This window comes from Diorhabda sublineata, chromosome X (genome assembly GCF_026230105.1).
Source record: "Diorhabda sublineata isolate icDioSubl1.1 chromosome X, icDioSubl1.1, whole genome shotgun sequence".
Taxonomy (NCBI): Eukaryota; Metazoa; Arthropoda; class Insecta; order Coleoptera; family Chrysomelidae; genus Diorhabda; species Diorhabda sublineata.
Window position 1 is genome coordinate 30,055,138 of NC_079485.1, and position 24,494 is coordinate 30,079,631.

The 24,494-nt window shown below is 32.6% G+C and overlaps 1 protein-coding gene across 5 annotated transcripts in view; it reads left to right on the top strand.

Moving 5' to 3' along the window:
* LOC130450759 (neuronal acetylcholine receptor subunit alpha-7) overlaps positions 1–24,494 on the top strand; it is a 178,581-nt gene that overhangs the window by 10,241 nt on the left and 143,846 nt on the right. For all 5 annotated transcript variants that reach the window (XM_056789376.1, XM_056789375.1, XM_056789373.1 and 2 more), the window contains exon 2: positions 2,063–2,202. In XM_056789376.1, coding sequence (XP_056645354.1) covers positions 2,063–2,202 — 140 coding nt within the window. The remainder of the gene's footprint in view (positions 1–2,062; positions 2,203–24,494) is intronic.

Here is a 24,494-nt window from a genome sequence, read left to right on the forward strand (position 1 = left end):
TTTCTTAATATTTTCATAATTTGCCATTAATATTTCTGTATTAACTCTAAATAACTGTGTGTGTGTGTGTGTTAAATTGAGAAGACACGTGACAATACGATGGCCATTTTATTTCAAGGCCAGTGTAAATGTAAATCAACTTGGATGTAATCAGATAAATTTTCAGCTATAATCAAGAAAATCCTTGTGTCTTGTAGTAATTCCATCTAGGATCTTAGTGTTGACAAACAAGAACTTTAACATTATTGCTGTTTACCAACGTCGTCGTTTTGAGGTTTGAATTCTATAGGAGTTACTGCGACACAAGATATTCATTAATGACGAAAGCTTGGAAACATGTCGCATTTTTTGACATGTTCATGTGAAAGTGGGAATTTCCAACTTGACACCAAAATGCATATGATTTTCACGGGAAACTCATTAAAACTTATTTTGTAGCACTTTGGTAATTTTCCATTCAAGGGAATTAATACTGATGGAAGTTGTGCTACATGGAATTTAATTGAAGTTATAGACTAAATTTCTTTTGTTATTCTGATTCGAACAAAAATTAATAGTTTTTTAATATAAAAAATAGATTAACAGCATTTTAATTCAATTAAGTAATAAGTACTAAGAAAGAAATGGAAACAAATCTAATTAATCACCCTGACATCACCCACCTAACGATTCTTGAAAATAGACCAGACACATTAATCTGGTAACATTTAAAACAATGTTCTTCTGCTTTAATATCTGTTCTATCTACAGTTATTGTAGAATTCTTGATTCTAATCAAGCAATAATTCATTCGGTCACTGTCATATTGTTATTATTCGAAGGAGATCTCTGTGTTTACAGCTTATCCATCAATCCCACTCTACTACATCTACTAGGTCTAGCGTCTTCAGGTGTTTGTTGAAGCGACGGTGTCCTGATAGATCTGTTAGTATTCGTAGATTGCTCTTACTTAAGTTGATACATTCAGCAAATCTACTCTGGTTATAGTTTCCTAGAAAAGTATTTGCCTCTGTAGTTTGTCCCTATATTTTGTTTTGCTCCTATCTACCTTATTTTCCAGTGCTTTTTCCATTGTTCTGTAAGGATTCGGGTCCCATGTCCCGCTGTAGCGAGATTTTCAGCTATTTCATTTCCCTGCGCTCGGGTGTGTCCCGGAATCCTTTTTCTTTCCTAGCTCGTTATATTTTTCTAGGCTATCCCAAACTAGTTTGGATTTTATGCTAGTATGAGTTTCGAGCTCTAATGGCTGATGATTGAACTGATCACATTTTTTAATTGCATAGATTTTTGCTTGAAAAATGCTTGGTGCGCTGCCCAGGCTTGGTTCTCGGCCCTTACACTCCTATTCCAGTTCCATATACCATTTAATGACATTTCTGTTCATTTCTTGTATGGCGTTTGGATTCCACTTGCTTTACAGTTTATTATTGAGGTGAAGTTTTTCTCAAAGCTAAACTTTCCATACAACTTCCTGAGGCATGTCCCAGGGTTGATCATTATTTAGGAACGGATTTTCTTTGATGATTCCATCTCTGAACATTCTAAGTGATATTTTCTCTGCCACGCTTTCCAGTGCAGCTAGAGGGCAAGATTTCATTGTACTGTGATATTCAGACTAGTTCTAGTATCACTGGCCTCGTTTAAAGCCTTATTTAATTGGTGTAAGCTAGTAGTTTTCAGAAAGACAACCCAAACGTCGAACTATTGAATCCAAGAAATCGTCGGTAATGCTTTGCCGTGAAGCCCGATTGAATACCATAATATTACGTAGGTTATGAGAGAGGCTTTCTAATTTGCACGAAACCATACTGATTTAGCTAATTCACAAATATGTAGTTTCTTGGAATGATATGCCATCATCGTCTTTATTATCGTCAATACTTTCACATGCGGCAGTAGAAATCTGCAAGTGTATTTCGAGATATTTGTTTCGATCAATACTATTGTATATCTAAAAGTAACCAGCCTGATAATTATTGGGTCCAAAGCTATCCTTAAATCCATCTAATCCATCATAGCGGACAGTATTTATATAATATTTGTTAAAATGATTATTTTCCAGGTTCAAAACAAGGTCCACATGAAAAACTACTGCTCACCAATTTGCTTGCAAACTACAACGTTTTGGAAAGACCCGTTGCCAATGAGTCGGAACCGTTGGAAGTGAAATTCGGCCTAACTCTTCAACAAATCATTGACGTGGTAAGTAGAATACGTTATAAATCGATTATGTTCCCAAAATGTCGCTCTCTCTGCATTCAATTCTCAAAAACAAAAATTTATTTTTGAATTTTGAATAATATGACGAATGCGCCAATAAGACACCATTCAATATAATTTTTGATGGACGTGCTGTTCCTTCGCCATAAATTGAGCAGTAGCTTCACGTTCGTAAAACTTATTGAAGTAAAATATGGCTATAAATCTTTAGTTCAGTGGCAGGTTAAGCATATGAAGAAGAATACACTACATATTTCTATTTACCTCACGGAAGCAATAAATTAAATATTTAGTATGAAATAAAAATTAAAATAGTGACCATCGGTTGAATGGCCAGAATTGTTTTATCTTTTTTGTTTTTATTACGTTTTCGAAAATCGTATTCATGCTGGTATATTCTGGATTTCAAGTACTGTTTAGTCATACCAATGTAACTTTTATTGCAGTCTAAACAATTTATTTTATAAATCACAATTGAAATGCTGGAGTTTGAGTGTTTTATCATTGATATGTGTGAATAAGTTGCCAACTTTGTTTATTGGGTAGAATTCCAGCTCACAATTATTTGACAAATGCGTTTTGAAACAGTTTCTCCAACAATCCTCTAATGTACGGAAATTTTCGTTTCGAGGTACCTGTATTACGTTATGATTGCTCTCATTTATAATTTTATTAACCAGCTCTCTTGGGTAACCATTAACTTTGATAATTTCTCTGATTTCATTAGTATTATTATCAGTATAGAATTCAGGGCTACATAGACGTGGATACCTGAATATAAGCCCTTTTATTGTCCCTAATTTATGTCTCCAAGGATCGTTTGTATAAAAGTTCAGTTGTTTACCTGTTTATCTTCATCAATGTTATCAAGTACCATACATTTTAGCACTGATAAAGTGTAAATAAAAGATCGAAACGTTGGCATTTTAGAAAACTCTTGGACAGTTTTATTTTGAGTACTCAACCCGCAACATCATTCGATATTACATACTAGAAACGACAATAATTTCAACAGTAAAAATTAATAGTAACATTTTTGAACTAATTGATTATATCTTATGAATTTCATATTTAAAATTGATTCGACTGGGAGTATTTTCACCAATCCTATTTAAACTGATAAAAGATACGTGTATCTACCTTTCAAAAGTGAAAATAGATATTTAATGGAGTTTTCAGTGTTAAATCGAACGATGAAATTGTTGAGTTGTGAACTTTTATCGAGGCTAGCACTTTAATCTACAGGAAATTCAGAAAAATATATTTTTCTGTCGCCGAAGAGGGGACTAATAATCTGACAAGCGAGTATATCACAGAATTATTTATAGGTTTTAGACGACGTATTAAAAAAACGATACGGAGTTATGAAAGAAAGCTCATCTTAAATATTTAATGGCTATAGCTCACCAATAAAATTACAGTAGAATTTCAATTTGATTATACACTGTAAATAACCAATTACATAATTAGAGCAATAAAATCAGTATTGTAGTCTCGGTACTAGATAGAGTAGGATGATTTTATCAACAGTAAAAACACAAGTTTTTTTATCGGATACATTTTTTTTGTAATGAAATCGTTTTGCCAATCAGTAATTTTATGAGAAAAACTGAAATCGCGAGACCAAACGTCGATTGATTTTGTCAAAAGTTTATTGAGCAAAATTACTTATGAAAAAATTTTGCGTTAAAAAGAATTATCAAAAATTATCTATAAATGCATCTAAATGTTCTGGATTTTAGGTCTCTTCTCTTTTAATAAAGACTTAAAGAAATGTCGAAACATTAAAATTTATCTTTCTTTTAAAAACTATAAAAAAACTAATTGTAAAACCTAAAATCAAGAACATTTAGATGCATTAATATATCGAAAGGTCTAAGAAATAAGAAATAAGAAATTATCTATATTGATACAATTAAATTATTTAAATGAAAAGTTACTAAAAACACAATTGCTATAAATTATTTGGTTTGGTGTACTGATTTCAAAATTTTCTTCTCTGGTATTCACACATGGAGAATATTCATTTTGGTTTTTCTCGCTCGAGGCTTGTAAGGAACTAATTTTCGTGATATTCAGGATCAATTTGGAGGTAGGGCTTAATAGAAGATGATGATGTCCCGTTATCTTTATAAGTTGTTGGCACTTACTTCTGCTTTGGCTAACTAGGAAACTGTACTAGCACGTTTCGAATGATTGGTTATTTTATTATTTATAATGTCGAGTCCAATTTTAGTTGCAGAATATTTGGTCCAAGTATAAATCGTATTAATACCCAATGGAACATTTTTGTACCAACCTTTAGAATTTTTGTCTTTCCAAAAGGGATTTGGGATTAAAAAAAGTCGTTCAGATGTTATGTTTTCATTTCTTTTTTGCAACACTAATTTTAACAATGCAACGGGACAAATACTTTCAACCACATGCTGTCTTCCAAGTTTTTCGACCCATCCTGTGTCGTCTTTTTTTCTTTCAAATAGTAAATTTCAAACTTTGCAGCTTCTTCTGTCCTCCAAGCTAATTCATAAGAAGCTATATGAAAGAATCTTTTTTGTAATCCCTCTGGGTTGTCTATATTCCACAATTTTGCCATTTTTACTATATCCTTCTTGTTCAATGCTATATAACTTACTTGTAATTCTTTCCGTTCACTATTTCTCGTATCACGAGCTTCTTTGAAAGTTATGTCGGCAAAAGGATCTAATTTAATATTGTATTCATTGAATTATTTTTCTTCAATCATCTTCGCAGTTGATTTCGAACTTGATTTAACTGCATATTCTTTCTAATTTTTTCCATTCCTCTTTTCCATATTATAGGCCCAATCCTTCTATATATCTGCTACTTTTTGTAACGGAATTATTTTCGACGGTGCGTAATTTCGAACTTGACAAAACACCATGAATTGTCTCCATATTGACGCTTTAGTATTTTTTGTAGATTGCGGGATTGCTTTTTCTAAATTTTTTGTTATTTGTTGAGTCGAAACTTCCCCAAAACGACTCATGTTGTAATGTTTCAGTATCAGTTATCAACAATACTTAAATAACTGACAGGGCAGACATTGAAGTGACTAGATGTAGTCGCTTAAGAGGAACAGGCGTTTTTATCGGTGATAAAATACGATGCAAAATGACAAAACAGTCATATTTAAATGACACATTTTATATAGGAATTAATTTATCATCATAAAATCGTTCGATTGCTACCGTTAAAATTTGCAGCATTTAAATGCTGTTCGAGTGAGCGAAACTAATTTCATTCAGTAGGGATTCTCAACAAGCAATTATCATTTGTATAAAAATCCAAATATTTCAACGAAAATTTTATTTTCCCGTGGAAGTACAAATTTCAATATATTAATTTAGCTCATATTATGGTCATAACAGTCCTAGAAGTACATCAAAGCTTTGTTGATGAACAAATTCCAAAAATTAAGCTCAAATACAGGAAATTCCTCTTTAATCCATATTCATTTTCGTTGGTTTATTATAAACGAAGAAAAATAGAAAGTCTGCTTAATACAAATTAGGATAATTTTGCTTAAAATAATTTGGTATGTATCTGATTTTAACGCAATGTATTTCGAGATGACTATTGGTTCTATATTTGTAAAATACTTAACCTGATCTACACAATTTATTTGCTCGCTAACTGTATTGTTGATTTAACGCAATAATTAACTTACTGGGTTTCTACTTCAGAGTAGATATGACAACATTGATCTATCGTAATAATAATAAAGAACGAGGAAGCATAAATATGAGTGCCGCTGTATATTTTGGGATACATGGAAACTAGAAGTCTTTTTTTCATATTGAACAACCATAGAGGCATTTAATATATTACAATCTGGTCAACAGTGACCAATGATCAATTTAATTCTAACTTAATTTAATAGAGTTTGAAATTTAAAACTAAGGTATACCCATCTGTAGAATGGATTACTCTGAAGTTTTACGTCCACGTACAAACTCTACTTTTTCATTAAAACACTAAACTAACTCAAAAGGTTTGATTTTCTTAAGGCTTCTTTTTAACCCAGTATCGCCAAGTCTTTCTTTATGACTTATTTCTTGATAGTATGGTCAAAATTGTCCATTTTCAGGTCCCTATACACCAAGGGACATCTACTATGTTCCTTGGTGCTTTGTTTTGGAATATTTTGGATGATTGCTAAGCTGTTTGCTTTGAAGTATCCATATAGTTAATAAAATCTGATGTGATTTCTTTAATATTTATTTGTCTATCTCTTTGTCCAGTTACAGAAACGGTGGACAGTTTTTTTGATTGTTGGTTGCTTCTTCATTGCTTGTTTTCTACGTATCACTCTCCCATTGTTTACAACACTATCTGAAAAACAGGGCCTACTAGCACATGTTTCATCACCAAACCATTTCATTTTCTCTTAAATTGGCTATAAATTACAGTGGATCAAAGACAATTAACAAATTATTATTTAGATGGTGAATGCAGTTAAAAATGTTGTATTGCCAAGTTTAACTTTAGGTTCGTGGTATGTCAAAAACATATTCTATTTTTGTTGCTCGGAGCTATCAATTAGCATACTTAATTGCTATGTGTTATACGGTAATAGCGTATACAAGGTAGTCCAATTTAGATATAGAGATAATGCCATGTTTTGATACTTAAAATTCAAAAAACATTATATTTTTCACTTATCTCATATAAATAGGTGATCAATGATAATGTTATATCTATAAATTGTGACATAATATATACAGGGTAGTTTAAAAATCACAATTGAACCATAGAATTTATTCCAAACTGTTTTTTGGTTTGTTATATTGACGTAGCCCAAAAATTGTTCGTTTGATTGCAATGTCACTTAACTAAAGATGGTAAATTTAGGAAATTATCATTTTTGAAATAATAAATTATATTATAGAGAAGTGACAATAATTTTGGGAACATAATGTATCCACTTTTAACTATTCTCCTATTTTCAGTCCATATATTTATTTTGTGGACTAATATTTGAGAAGTTGAAAAAAAATAATATTGAAATATACTGTATTGGTTATTATATGAGAAGATCTATTTCGAAATACATCAAAGTGTACGAATTTATGTTGGCGTAAATAACACTTGATGATATTTTGAAATTAGTTAAATTAATAAACGTATACATCATTTCATTTTCTGAAAATATGGTAATTTAAATCTAGGTCCAAAATGTGAAATAAATTGGATTTTAATTTTCAGCCAAAGTATTTAATAAATATGGTAATTACAAAGTACATCAATACAAGAGAGAATTATGAAGAAATATGTTCATTAGTGATAACTAAATTGTATTAAAAATAGTAATCAGAACTTTCCCCCATCTATTTGTTAATTATATTGATATAAAATAAGTGAAATGGATTAAAAATACCGAGTAAAAGCTTTTTTATAGTTCAGTCATTTTGGCAATGGACCTCGGAATGACATAATAAGATGATTTTTGGTATACACATACCTTTTTGCGTTAAGCTTAAATTTTTATCTGCGTCGTAAGTCAACGGACAAAAATATTTCTTTCTGTTGCTCTAATAATATTGACACATGAAAATTTTTACTCGAAACATTGCTTCATATGCTCAGTAAGTGAGTTTATTATCTTTCGCTTAATTGACTTAATTGACTATTACTACAGTAATAGTCCAATCAGTTATCAGCCAATGAAATAATAACAGTTACTGGTACGATTGTGTTATTTTTTCAAAAATTTGAACTTGAATTTTTGAAAACCTCTCTTCAGAAACCTTCCCGAATCTCAAGAAAAAATTACACATCGTCGGTAACACTAGTTAGTAATCGCAAGTTTTCTATGGGGGTTGAAATCCCAGCAGTTATATCTACCATATTTTTATTATAAAGAATAATGTTTTTTTTTACCTGAGTATGTGATATTTTATGATAGAAATGGTGAAATCAATAGATCAAAGATCGTAAAAAAATGTGCGATAGGTGATTACGATTTTCCCTGTCTATCGTATTTCATCGAGTAAGAATTTTTCTTTGAAGTGCTATATAAAGATTCCCTTCAGTGATTTTCGTAAGCACTTCAGTTCGATTTGTTACATTTGAGAGGTCTCATGGCCTCGAGCATCGTTTTATGATGAAGTAAAACATGAACCGATGCCATTATGTCATTCCAGTGATACTACGGACGTAAACTAAACAAAAGTTGTTCGTTCACTACTATTTTTATTGTGATGTAGAATGATCTTCTCGATTTTTTATGTAGTAACAAAATACAAAACAGTTTATAATAATAATAAAACCGATACAGTATATTTTACAAGTATTATAGGGCAAAATCAGGTATTGCTGTTAATAATTTTCAAGTTTCTGACATGATATGATTGAATACTTTTCTGTTTTTTTAACAGTGAGTATAGAAAACTGTTTGATCATTAAATTCACCATCGAACCGATTGAAACTCTACTAATCTATCCTCTTCATCAAGCTAGAAAGAAAACTAAACAAACAACAGCTCAGAAAGAACTGAATAAGATTCAAAGGCTAATTTATTCAAGCATTACAACCTGCCTCACCACAGCCTTAGAAGCGCAACTAAACCTGCCTCCTTTTCACTTTATAGTGAAGAAAAAGGCATTTAGCGACGCTCACAGGCTAATTCAAACAGTAAAATTGAAGAAAGGAAATCTGAAAAAACTCTAAATGTTTCTTTCTGGTACCCAGACAGCTCTAAGCTAGCGCAAGGAGCTGGATTAAGTATTTGTGCACCAAACCGCAAGCTCATCACTCATAATTTTTCAGATACAGTTGCTAGCAATAAATGAATGTGTTCGGGAGTGTTCGTTTTTCAAGATCTTGCCACAGCAAAACAGGTTTTTCTACACCACGACGGTATAAAAAACTAGTTGCGTATGTGATTGGACGAAGTATTTGGAATCATGGAGAAGGTATCTGTCAGTCAGGATCATCACGGATCATCGTTTTATTGAGGGAGTTTGTTCGGAAAAATGCCTACCTGTATTGAGTATTTTTAAATGCAAGGTCAGAAGAGAAAACTACAAGTTTGAATTTATAAAATGAGAGTGAATATACAAAAAATATTTAACTATTAACAGTAATGTACAATACAGGTTATTCATTCACTTCGACGATTTAACAAATCTGTGAGCAAGCTTGGCAATATGAGAAGCTTATGCGGTTAATTGGAAACGAACTAATATGGTTTCTTTGATCTTGACATCAGTTTGTAACCGTCGTCCTTTAAGCTACTTCTTCAGTTTAACGCCAGGCCGTGACTGCTGTGATTACCGTTTGAGCCGTGTGCTGTGAGACAGGTATTGTCGTAAATTCAAACAATTCCTGAACGCATCATGCCTATTGGTTTATTTTGAACAGCTAACACGTTCACAAGAGAAATCTGTCCTCTAAAAAAACATTATATCGCTGAAAGTTTGTTTGAATTTTGTGGATAACTTTAGAGAATTTATTTCCATCCAATATTGCAACGCACATGAAGCTCAAGCGCTGCGGCCCCTCGGCGATTTATGAAACTTCACTTATTGTAAACGATTTTCCTAAATCAGTTGGTTGTTAAGCAATATCGTTTCTAGCGTCATTACTCTAAAAACAGATATTTTCTGCTTGCGAGAAAAACTCGTAATTCACATAACGACGGCCATATTGTAACTCAACAGAAAATGGCGTGCTGGACTCGCCAGTTGAGCGTGTGGATGGCCATTATATAAGGCGATCGGGGGTTGAAACAAAAACTATTGTACAATAGAAACTTGAAATTTATTTTCGGCGATTTCTGATGTATTAGTCCACCCGAAACAATGATGTTAAATATATAACATCAGTTTTTTTTGTATATAATTATTCAAATTTAATGGAAATATCTTATTCAGGACTTTTGGTACGTATGTATGAAAAAATGTTTAAAAGGTCAACGGACTCACTTTTTTAGTGCCCAATTATTTATGTAATGTATAATAATTTTTTATTTGATGATTGGATTCACTTGAAAGTACTTAAATAGGTTGTTTAAAGCATTTAATATGAATAAAAATCGCCAGACGTCAGAAGTAGGTTTTGATTATTTTAAAGCAACAAGTTACAAGTTTCCGCACACGATATGTTAATATGAATGTATTTATCAAAATTCTATTGATAATATATCGATATACTGGGAGAATAAGTTACAAAATCCAAAATTCTACCTCTATGATTAAACTTACATAAAATTACCAGTTTTCTAAGAACATGGGACGGTTTTGTATTATTGTTTCACATGTTTATTTACTTACTTTGTAGTAAAATAATCATTGGGACATTCCGGTCTCACGGCATTTTAGTTATTATAAAATTTCAAAATGCTTACAAGCTGATGTAGTATTATATTCGTACTTACGGATTTTAAATTAAATAAAAAGTCAAATTAGTTCTTAAAAGAACTGATTTTAACAATACACGTTCGATAGAAAAACAAACAACACAGTAAACAAAGCTCACGTTAAATTCAACATTTAGTACGTCAATTATATCGTTGTCTCTTTTTCGATTACTACTGTCAACATAGAGAAACCATTAAGTATGTCTAGTAATTGGTCTTGTGAAGAAGATAATCGATCTTATGTTTTTATATTTGATTTCTATCGACAGAAAAAGATAGTATGTAGGAAATATGTATTCGATAAATTGTAGATTGGGTCACGTGATGAAACACCTACTCCGCTTTTACTATAGTCTAGCTTCACTAAGTATTCGTCATTACTCTATTATAAAAATAGAGATTGGTAAAACCGTAAACCAATTTTTTTTGAGCTATGTGAAACGTTAGAAAATGAAATTTCTGTTCAATTTTTCATTTCTATTGAATCTAGCTTGTAGTAATTTCAGGAAGGCTATAGTAATTAATAAACAACTGATGAAAATAATATTGTTTGGTTCATAGTGGCTCCGAACATTCTGAAGCACAACGACGAATCGAATAGCTGCTCTGTTTAATTGCTGAACTAGTGTTACACCAGAGCTAGATTAAAAACAACACTAGTTTAAAAGAACTAATAACGAAAGGAAGGAAAATTTTTTATATAGTCTTAGTGGATTAACAAACAATTTTGTGCATTTGTCTATAAAAAATTGAATGTTTGGAAAAATTGAGCGTTTTTTTATTGAAATTAATATCCTTTATTAAGAAAATTAATTAGTTTTAATGTAAATAACATAATGCTTATCTTAAGCAAGTTATCATTAGATACAAAGGGCAATAGAACTAAGAACAAAATTAAACAACAAACAACTAATGAAAAATATTCTATCCTATGTCACCATGTATTAGTATTCATATTGATGATATGCATAATTTATATTTTTTCAAAAAAAAACTCTCCCACGTTTATAGCAGTTTTATGAATATAAACTTTTCATGGTCTGATGATGAAGCTTTCAACGAAATAAAAAAGTGAAAAAGACTTATATATTATGGTGATTAATCGAAGATTTTGTTATAAAAACTTTCATTACTAACATGCTTTTAGAAATGAATAGATGGTTACCGTATTTGATGATGCGTAAAATTTCTCTAAAATTTTAGAGAAAAATCGTCATTTTAGAAATATATCATTTAGTTTAAAACCGTATATTTCCACAGATCTACTTAGAGTCTTCCCCTTAATAAATAAACCGTGAAATTGTTAATAGTTTTAAAGATTTCTTCACTCCCTACAAAGACGATAAAAGCATTTGACTTCAATCCCAGTGAATTTCCGAATAAATATTCATTTGAATCCTTTTAACTATTCTGATTGGGAAGATTAAATGTTGGCTTTGAGTTGAATTAGGAGAAACAGGTTCTATTGAGATGTGCAAGCAATAATTCCAATTAATTTTAAGATGAATACATGTAGCTTTAACGTCTTAAAGCTGAAGTTTAATTCTTGGTAAAGTATGAAATTGTTTTCTCAAATAATAAATATTTTAAGCGCTATATTGCAGCAGTGTGTGAAAAGTTATTAAAATAATTCATTCAATTGAAACATTCTCTGTTGTATTGGAATCTAACCAGTCTTAGATTACGAGATCTAAACCCTTAAGACTTTTTTGAAAGACTAGAAGGTGTATTGGCCCTGCTTCGACATGGTACAAAAAGCTCTTAAATATTATAACTATATCAATTTAAAGCAAAATGGTTTCTCATCTCGCAGGGACATGGTGACCATTTACTTCTATCTGTGTACTTTTTTCTTGCTACTACATATAAAAGAGACCTGAAGTTTCAGGTCACTATAACTTTACAGCTAGTAGTCTAGTTCCAGAGATAACTTGAAGAAGGTCACGTCTTGCTCCTACAAATTTCTTGTCCAAAAAATGTTCTTCATTGAATTTTCACCTTCGGGCGTTCAGTGATTAAATGATTTGGAAAATCTACTATTTTCAGCTGGAGATAGTCTTGTTAGGTGGTTCCTTAAGCGGCAGGGTCCTGTAATGAAGACAGTGAGCTTTTAAAAATGATTCAATCCTAAGAGTATCTTTCAAAGTGGTTCTAACGAAACTTGTAATTGAATTATTTTCCCATAAAGGCTCCTGGCCTGTTCTGGTCTTGTTACCTTCAATTACAGTTACTGAGCTTTCCACGGCTTTCCTATATCAGCTTTGATGGCAAGTATTTCTGCCTAAAATGAGTTCCTCTAGTAATGATTACTCTCATCGGGGTTATTGAACTATATATGTACCAATCGAGGAAAATTTTCTGGAAAAACAAATTCTCAACGCGGACGGTCACCAGGAAATCAGAGTTTACGTGCTTATTGGTTATCACAATTGGGAAGGTTCACTGAGGCTATATTAGGCGAAATATGGTAGTTGGTATATTATTACTTCGACCACATCGGTTACCGCGTCTTGATTTACAAGAAATTATCTAGTAGCAATCAGGATCATATATATATATATATATATATATATATATATATATATATATATATATATATATATATTGTGATTTAATAAAATATTACTGCTTAAATAAATTTTTAAAAAGTAGAAGATATGAAGCTCTAACGAAGAAATATATCCTAAATTGGTCCCTTGTGTTCAATTTTCCCGGTGTTTAATTTCCAATCGATTGAAGCTGCATTTGAGGTTTTCCGTTATACTTAGCGAGAGAGAAAAAATAATGGAGGGATAATCTAAGAAAAAGGGATATAAACTTCGGATTCCGGACAATGCTACCTTTCCTAATAAAAAACAATGTATCCTACGTCTCTTAATATTTTATGAAACGGTGAAAAAGGGAGTCGTTACACACCTTCAAAACAAATTCTATTTTAACCTAGTGAACTGCAAATTCTGATCATAGCCAACCCAAGAGATTTGGACTATTCTGAGAACAATAAACAGTTTAGTTTCACCTTCGTTCATGGAAAGAAAATCATTGTTTATATTAGGTGAATGAAAAGTTTCTAGGCTGATATATTGTATTAAATCCATATGATTTTTAGTTAGCACTAATTTTTTACCGAAAGCTCGAAATGTATCTCTCTGGTACACAGACAATTCGGCGCATTGAAGGTTTTGACAGCTATTGAGTGCACGTCCAAACTAGTGTGGTAGTGCAAGTAAACTACAAAAGAACTAGCTAACAAAATAAAGAAGCCATAACGTACCTTCCAGGCCACCAGGGAATACCAGGAAATGAGGAAGCAGACAGTCTTTTCCATTTCGCTAAAACGATTAAGTACCTCAAAGGAGCAGTACTAGGGAAGTGGGACACAAGAACCCGAAAAAGTAGCTTCCTTCAGGAGATGCGTAGCATGCTCCGAATTTAACATTATTATTAGAATAAAAGTCGTTTATAGAGTATAAGGCACTTTCCAGTGATTATGCCTTTAAATTATTACGAAATGCGGGAAAAGATGTTGATAATCGTGTTTTTTCTCGCATTGTGAAGTAGACAGACTTGCCAAAATAAGAGCAACGACCCCCTACCTTGGACCAGAATCCTACTGTGGTCTCACGAGATGCCACATCAATAACGAACTTAACGAATGGCTAAAGAATCAGATGGAGTCTTACTGAAGAAACACTTAGGCCTAAAACAAACCAAAACATTCATAACCCTTTCAGCCAAGTCTGAAGAGCTTCTCGTGATGACCAGGAACGAGATGAAACTATTGGTTGGTTTTTTGGTAGGTGACTGCCCCATCAAATACCACATTAAGACGATGGACATGGCAGACGATGACAATTGCAGATTTTATGTCATGGAAGCAGCATAGCAGCTACTCTGCGAACGTCCTGCCCTTAGTAATACTAATACCTAGGGAAGTTGGACACAAGAATCCAAAGAAGTAGCCTCCTTTGAACATTATTATTAGAATACAAGTCGTTTATAGAGTAGAAGGCACTTTCCAGTCAGTATGTTCTCAAATTTTTGCGAAATACAGGGAAGGATGTTATGGATGGATGGATTTCGCATTATGAAGTATTGAGCCTTTAACTAATTCTGAACTTGGAGTAGATAGATAAAGGTCATGCTCCGCGTTCCTAAGTGGATAGATGTACTTTTTAAAATTGGAAAAACCTGCTTTCGGATTAGGCAAAAGGCTTTAAAGATAAATAAGGAAGGAAGAGTCGATATTTTGAATATTTTAAAGAAGTCCGGGCAGTGAGTCCTGTTGTTTAGTCTGAGTAAATACCTAACAGCTCTCTTTTGTAGCTTGAAGATTCGTTGAAATTGTGTCGCACCACACGTACTCCAGAAGGTAAGGAAATATCGGAGGGCATAATAAACTGTTATAGAGTTGAGTTCTTTGGAAACTGATCTTAGCACAAAACAGGCAGAACTCAATTTGTTACACAAAGCGGCAATATGCAACGCCCATTTCAAAGAATTGTCTACAATACTACAATTATGAAGTGTGGAGATAAGGAGAAGCCTCAGTGTATCAAAAAGTGTAAGTTGAAAAGGAGGAAATTAATATATATGGATAGTTATAAACAATAACGTCATCAGTATTTTTTTGTATTTATTTAATATAATATTCTGACTCAGAAAGTATTGTTTTATGGAAATGCATTGTCAATGTCACTATCAACGTATCCAGCATTTTTAATGTTATAATTACCAATTTTCTTTTGACTACTTGGTGAGTCTTCGAACAATAACTTGCTGTTTACAGATATGCATTATTTCAGCCCCCCTTCCATTCAAAACGGCTCTTCTCACCTCTATACTCCTTATATTCTTCTAGTTAACTTCTTTTCAAATATTTTTGGATATTCCTTTCGGATTTCCTGATACCCTTCCTGTATTGTAATTCTGATATCGTTCACTTGCAAATTTTATTCTTCGTAAATATTTCAAAAGAATTTTTTCTCTTTATTTTTCATTTTTTATAGAATTTTTATAGCTAGATCTATATAATGGGATCACGTACGATTTTCTTTGATCTTTCAACTTCTCAAAATATAGGTAAAATATGCTATTGCACCTGACCTCAATTTCCTTTTTTGACGTGAGTTTATTTCCCAGAGTGCGTCAAACTGAACTCGACGCAATCAACAGTGAAGAATATAAATGATAAAATTGTGTATAGAGAAATATAAAAAACATTCAAGATATGCGGGAAGTACATAGAATAACTCGCAAACGGGGACAATATATCACAGAAAAAAACTTTCGAAATGGCACCAATGTAGAATGATTTCAACTTTATTTTATATTAGCAGTTATAACGATTGTAATTGAATTCTAAATTCAAGTTTGAGGCAAATAGAATCTGAGATAATGAAATGAAATTGGCCCTAGTCAATTATCATCTTAAAAATCTTGAAGAAGTCCTCAGGAAGATTTCATAAATAACTTTACAGTATTTCCATAGATATAAATCAGTACACACGAGGTGTGGCTATTAAGTAACAAGTAGCGCTGCTAGAGAAAAAGTACGCATGCGCTTGCGGTTTGCGACTGTCAGTTGTTTAGTCTGAAGCCTACTCTTTCGAATGCGATGTAAACCGTGTATATACACAAACCAGTGTAGCTATGGCGAGCTGTTTATTGTTTTGCCTTAAAAATACAACAGATTGTTTTGAAATTACACATGAAATTTGGAAAAACTGAAAATGACACTCATGATTTATTGAAACAAATGTATGGCGATGAATGTTTATCGCATCCACGTGTTTTTTAGTGGTTTAATATGGTCGAGAAGATGTTGAAGATGATTCATGTTCGGGGTACCCTTTCACGTCAAAAACGGATGGCAATATGGAAAAAGTCTGCAATCTGACTGTCGTGAGAATTCTGACTATAGGAATTGACAATGAATTTGTGCGGCAAATTTTACATGAAAATTTTAACATGCGAAAGGTGTGTACAGAACTGGTGCCTAAAATCCTCAGCAAAAAAAAGCTCGCAAAAATATTTGTATTGATACTTTGAAAAAAAAAAACTTCCTGCACTGTTTCGAAGATTCGTATGGAGCGATGTTGGGATAGGGGAGGGGCATATATTGAAAGTGATAAAAAATAAATATACATACGAGGTTGGTTCAATTATAAACAGGAATTTTTGAACAAACGCGCGTCTGCATTGGATCTTAGACTGGTCTGTTACGAAGCTTAGAGAACAGCTGGGACTGCGTAACTCCACTTTTTAGTATACTTATAGTCATGAGTGACAAGGATGTACCGATGTAACGCTTCATAATTCGAGCATTTCGACTTCTCCAGGGCTCAAGTGGATGGATTTGTTTCGGGATGTGACGGGAGTAATTGAGGTAGATTTCATCGCTGAACAACGAACTGTGAACGCGCAGTATTATAATAACTTTCTAAAAAACACGGTCGTTAGTTCAAAACGACGCGATATTCCAATCAGTGGTGCGATATTGCTGCGCCAGACCGCATATAACGGAAAAGTTGAACAATTGGGTTGGGAAATATTGTAACATCTTCTTTATACTCCCGATATATCGCAATGTGACTAATAGTTATTTGGTCCATTGGAGGAGGCACTCGGCGGATTGCGATTCGAAAGCAATGTGGAGCTAGAATCCGTGCGCGAATTGTTATGTTATGTTATGTTAAGAGATTTTTATAAAAAATGCACCTGAAAGCTTTCGGACATGTATCGAAAGTGTTCAGAGTGTGACGAAAATTATCCACAAAATCTGTAAAAAATATCAGCTCTGTAACTTAATGATAAAATTTTTTCATAGCAAAATTCCGGTTTATATTTGAACCACCCTCGTAATATTAGAATAGAATATTTTCCATCACTAGTATCTTAATAGCCACATTTTGTATATAATCTAATTGAAAATGTGTACGATCTTGTTGGTTCGTTCAATTCACTCTCTAATATCTTCTGTTATGTAATCTATGTAAGTTTCAGATTCATACAAAAATAATGATGCTAAATCCGAATCTCTTTTTAAAATAAACAGCGATTTAGATATAAGCTACTAAATGTATTGATGGTGGAATTGTGCAGGATATTCTTTTACATTATAGGATCATTTTACGTTTGTTTTTATTCGAAAATCGTTACAAAAGAAAAGACACGTGTAGTTATTTTTAAGTTAAGCTTATCTAGTTCATGATGCTACTTAGGTTATTCTTCTTTTTTCTGTAACATATCCTTTTTCTATATGATTATGCAGATATCCATTACTCTGGAAGTATTCTGACCGTGTTTGAAAAATATGGCTGAATATTCAGTAAAATCGGATTGACTATTAAAGAAAGTAGTTTACAGACAAACATATCGACGGCTTACAACCAAAAGTAACCAAATCATAATTAAGATTTTTCACAATTATGAAATCAGACATTACTCTTTGTCAAGTGTATTTTTTATATAAAAACACTACATCAACACACAATTACACTGTCTAGTTCTAATAAACACTCTGTTTACAATGCCACTACACTAACAATTAAACTGTCTGACGTGCGTTTCGATTACCAAGTTATCTTCTTCAGAAACTGAAGGTAAGCTAGTTCACTTTACCTTCAGTCAGACAGTGTAATTGTGACTGTTGGTGTACTGGTATTGTGAACAGTGTGTTCAGTATGAATTTAACCAACGGCTCCAGAAATTCCAGCTTAGAAAACGTGGTAGTTTATAATGAATATACTGAGAAACCATAACTATTTTTACTTTTCCAAAAAGTACGACTTTGTCGCCTTTTGTTGTACAAAAAAAGATACATTTGACTGAAAATGAAATGCAGTACAATGGTAGACAAAACTGAAATTCATTAACTGACAAAAAATTCTCCCCCGTATCATTTTCATAGTTGGATGGTTCGAATCAGATGAAATTGATTTATACCCTGGGGGTATAAAGTTCGTTAAGCATAAACTTAGAAGGCTGTTTTTTTCTGTGGTATTGGTTTACAATAATTGAATATTATGAGAAATTTGGAGAGGATTCAGCTAGGTTTGGTTATTCTACTTATTATCGTCCTTATTTCTGTTTTTTGGAATTTTACCTAGAAAATCCGGAAATTTCTGTTGGTAAGAGCTACTTGTCTGTTGCCCAGTCTTTCAGAACATGCCAATTTGGACATATTTGATAACTCATACTTACTTATTCGCAACCTCTTCAACTAGATGTAGAGTTGATATTTCTACTCCATTTGGTTCTATCATCAAGTTTGGTATTTCTGTATCCCATTACCCTCTGGGTCCATCTTTATTTTCTCTTTGTTTCGGTTTCCCATATCACTTTATTCGTTCTGTCCTTCATCCTCACTATGTGTCCAAATCATCTCAACTGTTGTTGTTCGATTTTTTGCACTGCTCTCACTACCCTTAATTCGCTGATTTTGTAGCTTTTTATTTGATTTAGTTTCTTCACCACTGCTATTTTTTTCGGTATTTTCATTTGGCACTTTGTTATTATCTGCTTCAATTTCTTGGCTAGCACCCAGAATTCGTAACCATAGATCAGCATTGGCAGAAGTACTGATTCATAGATTCCCTTTTTTGTACGTTTTTTATCTCTTTTTGTTGAAAAATACTTAGATGGATATTATCTTATTCACCCTAATGGCTACTTCTTCGTCGATTCTTCTAACTGATCCTGTCTTGTCTATAGATACTTTAGCTTATTAACGCTGTTTTTTTTTAGTTCTTGGATTTGCACAGCTATTTATGATAGTTCGTTCAATATTTTCATTATTTCTCTCTTTTATATGTTCATCGCAATCCTTATTACTTCATTTCATCACTTCTGTATTCTGTTTTGTATTTCTTTTCTTCTTTATCTACTTCGTCTATTATAAAAAGGAATAAAACGATTCTCTATTTTCTTATATTTATTCTTAACTATATTCATTTATTGTTTTCTATTCCTCATTATTTTTCGTTTTTTTCTCTGTTTATACTTTCGAGGACTTTCTCTAGGTACATCAACTGCTGCAACATTGTCTGTTATTTTTTCTGTTATTTGTCTCAACTAATAGTTGCTATAAAATTTTATCAAATCTCGTGTGACAGCTTAGATATTTCATACTTTACAAAGACTTGCAAATATTCTAATTTCCTTTGGGTGGAACGAATTTTGAATAAATTATTTGCGTATGTTTAAAAGAATAGCAAAAGAATTTTCAGTAATATTCCGTTACTCCTTCAGAGGAAGGTTTCGTTTGGGGTAGTTGTTGGAAATGTGAAAGTTTTAAAAGTTTTATGTCAAGGGGCTTTTTCCAGAATCGTAGAGCGTAAACTCTCAAACTAACTGAGCTTGTAAAGTCTTCCGAAAACTAGAAAATTTCTGTCAAAGATGAGTAAAGTACGATGGAATATTATAATAGATATTTTAGCAATTTTTAACTGAAGCTTACAAAAATCCCTTACAGGTGACGTAATAGCCATGGGTCACGTCACCAGGTAACTGTGACACCTCGTTTGAAAGGTATTGAGAATACCAATTCGATCACGATTGTTCAAAATGTGCTCCATCTATTGTGATATTGTTAAGAGCTGTAGCATGAACTTTAGATTTAAGATATACCCCCTAGAAAAAAATCTGGTGCTAGGTCCGGTGACCGAGGTGGCCATTCTATTGGACCGCGTCGTCCAACCCATTTACCAAGATATTCCTCATCTAGATAACGTCTTACTACAGAGTTATAGTGTGCAAGACCATCTTGTTTGAACGCCATTTCAAAGTTAATAAATTCATTTGGGTTATTTTCTAGAATTTAAAAAATAACCGTTCAATTTAGTCTAAAATCTCGAGATATACTGTACCGGTTGAATTAGAATCCAAAAAAGAGGCTCTATGTGGTACCTGCTCAGATATTTACTTCTGACGAGAACTGTATCAGTTTTTCACGAAACGTGAGGATTTGTGTCATTCCAACACCTCACATTTGGAATTGTTCTTACATAGTATGGCTGTTAGAAAATTTTAGTGGACATAAGTTCATAGAATTGTAGCCTTCGGTCGGATTGATGCATCATTTTTAATTTGTATAGGTAAAATTTGTTTTTGGTCAACTCCCTGTGAACTGTACTGTGACTGAGTTCACAGGTAGATGCTACTTAGGCTGTGAGAGAAGAAGGATGTACTACAATTTCTGCAACCAGATCAATTCGATTATCAATACCAATATTTGATCGAAAGATCGTTTGGCATCATTAATAGTATCTGTGTTGGAACTAATGAAAGAGCTTGCTGAAATAAGTCCTCGATATAGGTATAGAGGATTCACTGGCTCTTGGTTAACTACGGCTAGCAGAGAAGCTTGCAATAGTTCATTTCCTACCCTCCAAATTATCAGTCTAAGTATTACCATTCAAACCTTCGATCTTTTCTTGTATGATCAATTGGGGTATTGTATATCTTTCTTCACTAAGAACGTGACCCAAGTATCCAACTTTTCGTACCTTGATCAAGTTGAACAACTCTCTCGAAGTCCCCGCTCTTCTTAGTACATCCTCGTTCCTTACTCACAGTATACGCAACATTCTTCGAAGGGTCCACATTTCGAAGGCTTCTAGTTTATTGATGGACGGTATCTTTAATGTCCATGTTTCCATGCCGTACAGTTAAATTGACCACACATAACATTTGACCATTCTATACCGAAGATCAAAGGAGAGATTGCGGTTACACAACATAGGTTTAAATTTAATGAATGCCTATTTCGCGTGTTCAATGCGGCATTCAATTTTCTGCTGAGGGTCGTCCCATTTCTCATTTACAGTTATCCCTAAATATTTGAACTCCTTTACTTGCTCGATAGGCGTGTTATCTGTATGCAGTTGGGCACTTAAAATTGCATTTTTACTTATTCCTATGCACTTGGCTTTTGTTGCATTTATTTTCAAACCATATGATTTATTTTATCTAGTAATGCGTTACTACTACTACTGGAGTACGTTAACTTTAACGTCATAATAGAGCCTTCAAGAGCCCCAGCAAAGACATTCTCTACATAGAGGTTGAGCAGCATAGGAGACAAAATACACCCCTGGGGTACCCCTTTTAAAACTATGAATTCTTCTGTGTTGATTGTCTGATTCAGCCTAACCCGTGTTTTCTGGTTCCAGTAGAGGTTTTGAATAATTCTTATATCTCTGCTTGACGGTATCAAACGCCTTCTCGTAGTCGATAAATGTGATGTAAACGTCTTTTCGTTGGTCAATGCAGTTTTGAACGAGGGTATTTAGGAAGAAAACTGCTTCGCGGGTACCGATACCGCTTTGGAAACCAAACTGGGTCACTCCACTTAGTTCTTCTGACTTTCTGAACATCCTTGTGTGAAGGATTCGGAGGAATAGCTTTAGAATTAACTAATCATATCGAAATAAAAACCATCACTAGATGAAAAACCTCAGCTTTGTTAGATGATTAGTCATACACCTTTTTTTCAATTCATCTCATCAATTTTCAGTATTTTGAGACTAGTATTTGGCCATAAATAATTGTATTTTGAAATTATCATCCAACAAATGTATTCAAGCAAATGTTAAATCGAGGGCCAATGTGAATTGATTAAAAACCAGCCTACGAACTGTCTCCCTTAAAATGTAACGCTGTAGAGGGCGGTATGTATTTAAATTAGCATCCTGTATACGAATTGAGCATTTTTTATTTCGCAATACAGCCCAAGAAAAAGTTTTAAATTCAACTGGAAATTTAAAACTTAAATAATGAATATTTTAGAAGTTTTCAATGAAAGTAGTAATGACCTAATCTGAGGATCGTATTTCTATTAACTTAATGTATAGGGATATTTTAATTATACTTGGGTATATTATATGGGAGTAGTTTCCAGCTAACTTGTACCTTTTTGCTTTAAATTTTATATTCTGTAATTAGTTTGTATACGTTTTTTTTTCTAGGTACGTGTGACGATAAAAAACATATTAGAACCTATTTTTTGCTGAATCCAATCATCTAAATGTCCAAAGTGAAAGTGAGAAATTAAATTTAATTACATAAATTGCTGTTTCCGTGCTATATTATTTCGAACCTCAATATTTTTACAATTCCAATCAATAATCACAAGTCAACACGAATTTTGTGGCATTAATATATTCAATCCCGTTCGAATGACAGGTACAACCCCCAATTTTTAAAATGGAAATTATAATGTTATCGTTTTCAAGTTTATTACTACAATTGAGATGAAATGAAATCATCATAATTACAGTAATATAATGAAAAAATGAAATATAAAGCAAAATGTACTAAAATGTCAATGAAGTAGATGTCAAAATATTCACTGCAAAATTTTAAATATTAATAAAATCGTCTTTCAACCTTATTTAACATATTAGAAGTAATTGAGTTATCTAAATGATATGATTTAGTTTTGTACAGTGCTCCTTACATATCCCCTTTAAAAGAAATCTAATAATGTAATATCAAGTAATTGCGTTGGCTGATTCAACTCCAAGACGATAACATTTTTGAATAGAGAATAAAGAGATTGTTATTGATGCATAATAACACTGCAATGCCTCAATTGACTCTGGTTTTCGAGACCGATATATAGAAAAAAGAAAAGGCTGCACCCCATCTTTTTTAATCACTATAGAACTAGCTCTTATTCACAAAACACATTAAGATCTTCAGAGTGTAATATTCTTCAAATTATTTTATCAACAATTTTATTTCATTTTTATAGTTTAGGAATAAGTTTTTGGACACAATTTTTTTTTAAGACCTAACCTAACCAAACCTAACCTAATCTAATCTAACCTAATCCAACTTAACCTAATCCGACCTAACCTAACCATTTGCGTTGAATAATGAATATTAAAAAAAATAATGTGAAAAAATATAAAATCTTTACAAAATTTTTTCAATTGATACCTGCAGCGTTGGATTTAGGCAGTTACCGGGGGGGGGCTAGAGCTCGAGGCCCCGAACAGATAGGGGCCCCGCCAAAATTACTAATTTGATCATTTATTTCAAAAGCAATATGGGATCCAGTGTAAAATTTGGATTTTCTTCACAAATTTAATTTATGTTTACTTATAATTTATATTTAATTTAAAGCTAATATATTTCTTTTTGATTTTGAAGTGGGCTCGTAGTCGATTTTTGCCTCTTCTAAATCCAACTCTAGATCTCTGCATATTTAATGAACAAAATGAGCTGGTATATTTCATTAAAATCAAATAACAAATTCTGAATTCATTCATATTCAGTTGTAGCACCTGATTGTGAAATTTCTATGTGACTACTGTAACAATCGAAAATACAAAATGTATTTTCATTTTCAATAAGAAAGTTTGAAAGGAAAACATCATGGAATTATATGAATAATTCAAAAATAATACTGAACTATTTACTTCATATAATGAAGAAGTGAAATATGAGCTCCTTACGCAAAGTTTGTGATAATAACCCCAAACACTTTTGCTATAAATGCGGTAAATTTTACAAAAACAACTCGTCTCATAAAACAAGTTTATCATGTATATTTCGAAACGCAAATAGTATATCAAAACAAAAAAGTAACTTTGTCTTTGGAGTCAAGTTGTGCGCAAAAACTTTAGTTTTTTGATAAGGGGCAAACCACTTGGATACACCTGGATAATTACTACACTGTCAAAGTGAAAGAATCGACACCAATAAACGTAAGGATTTTCTCAGAATGCACGCAACGATTTTTTTCAAAGGGGCGTAGCTAGTACACGCACTATATAAGGTTTTCCCCTTCTGAATCGTTAGTGCTGCGGATTTTCTGCGGTTTCCTTGTAACCTGGTGATCCAGTTCACCATCCAAATGGCCTGCCATTTAAATTTTTCGAAAAA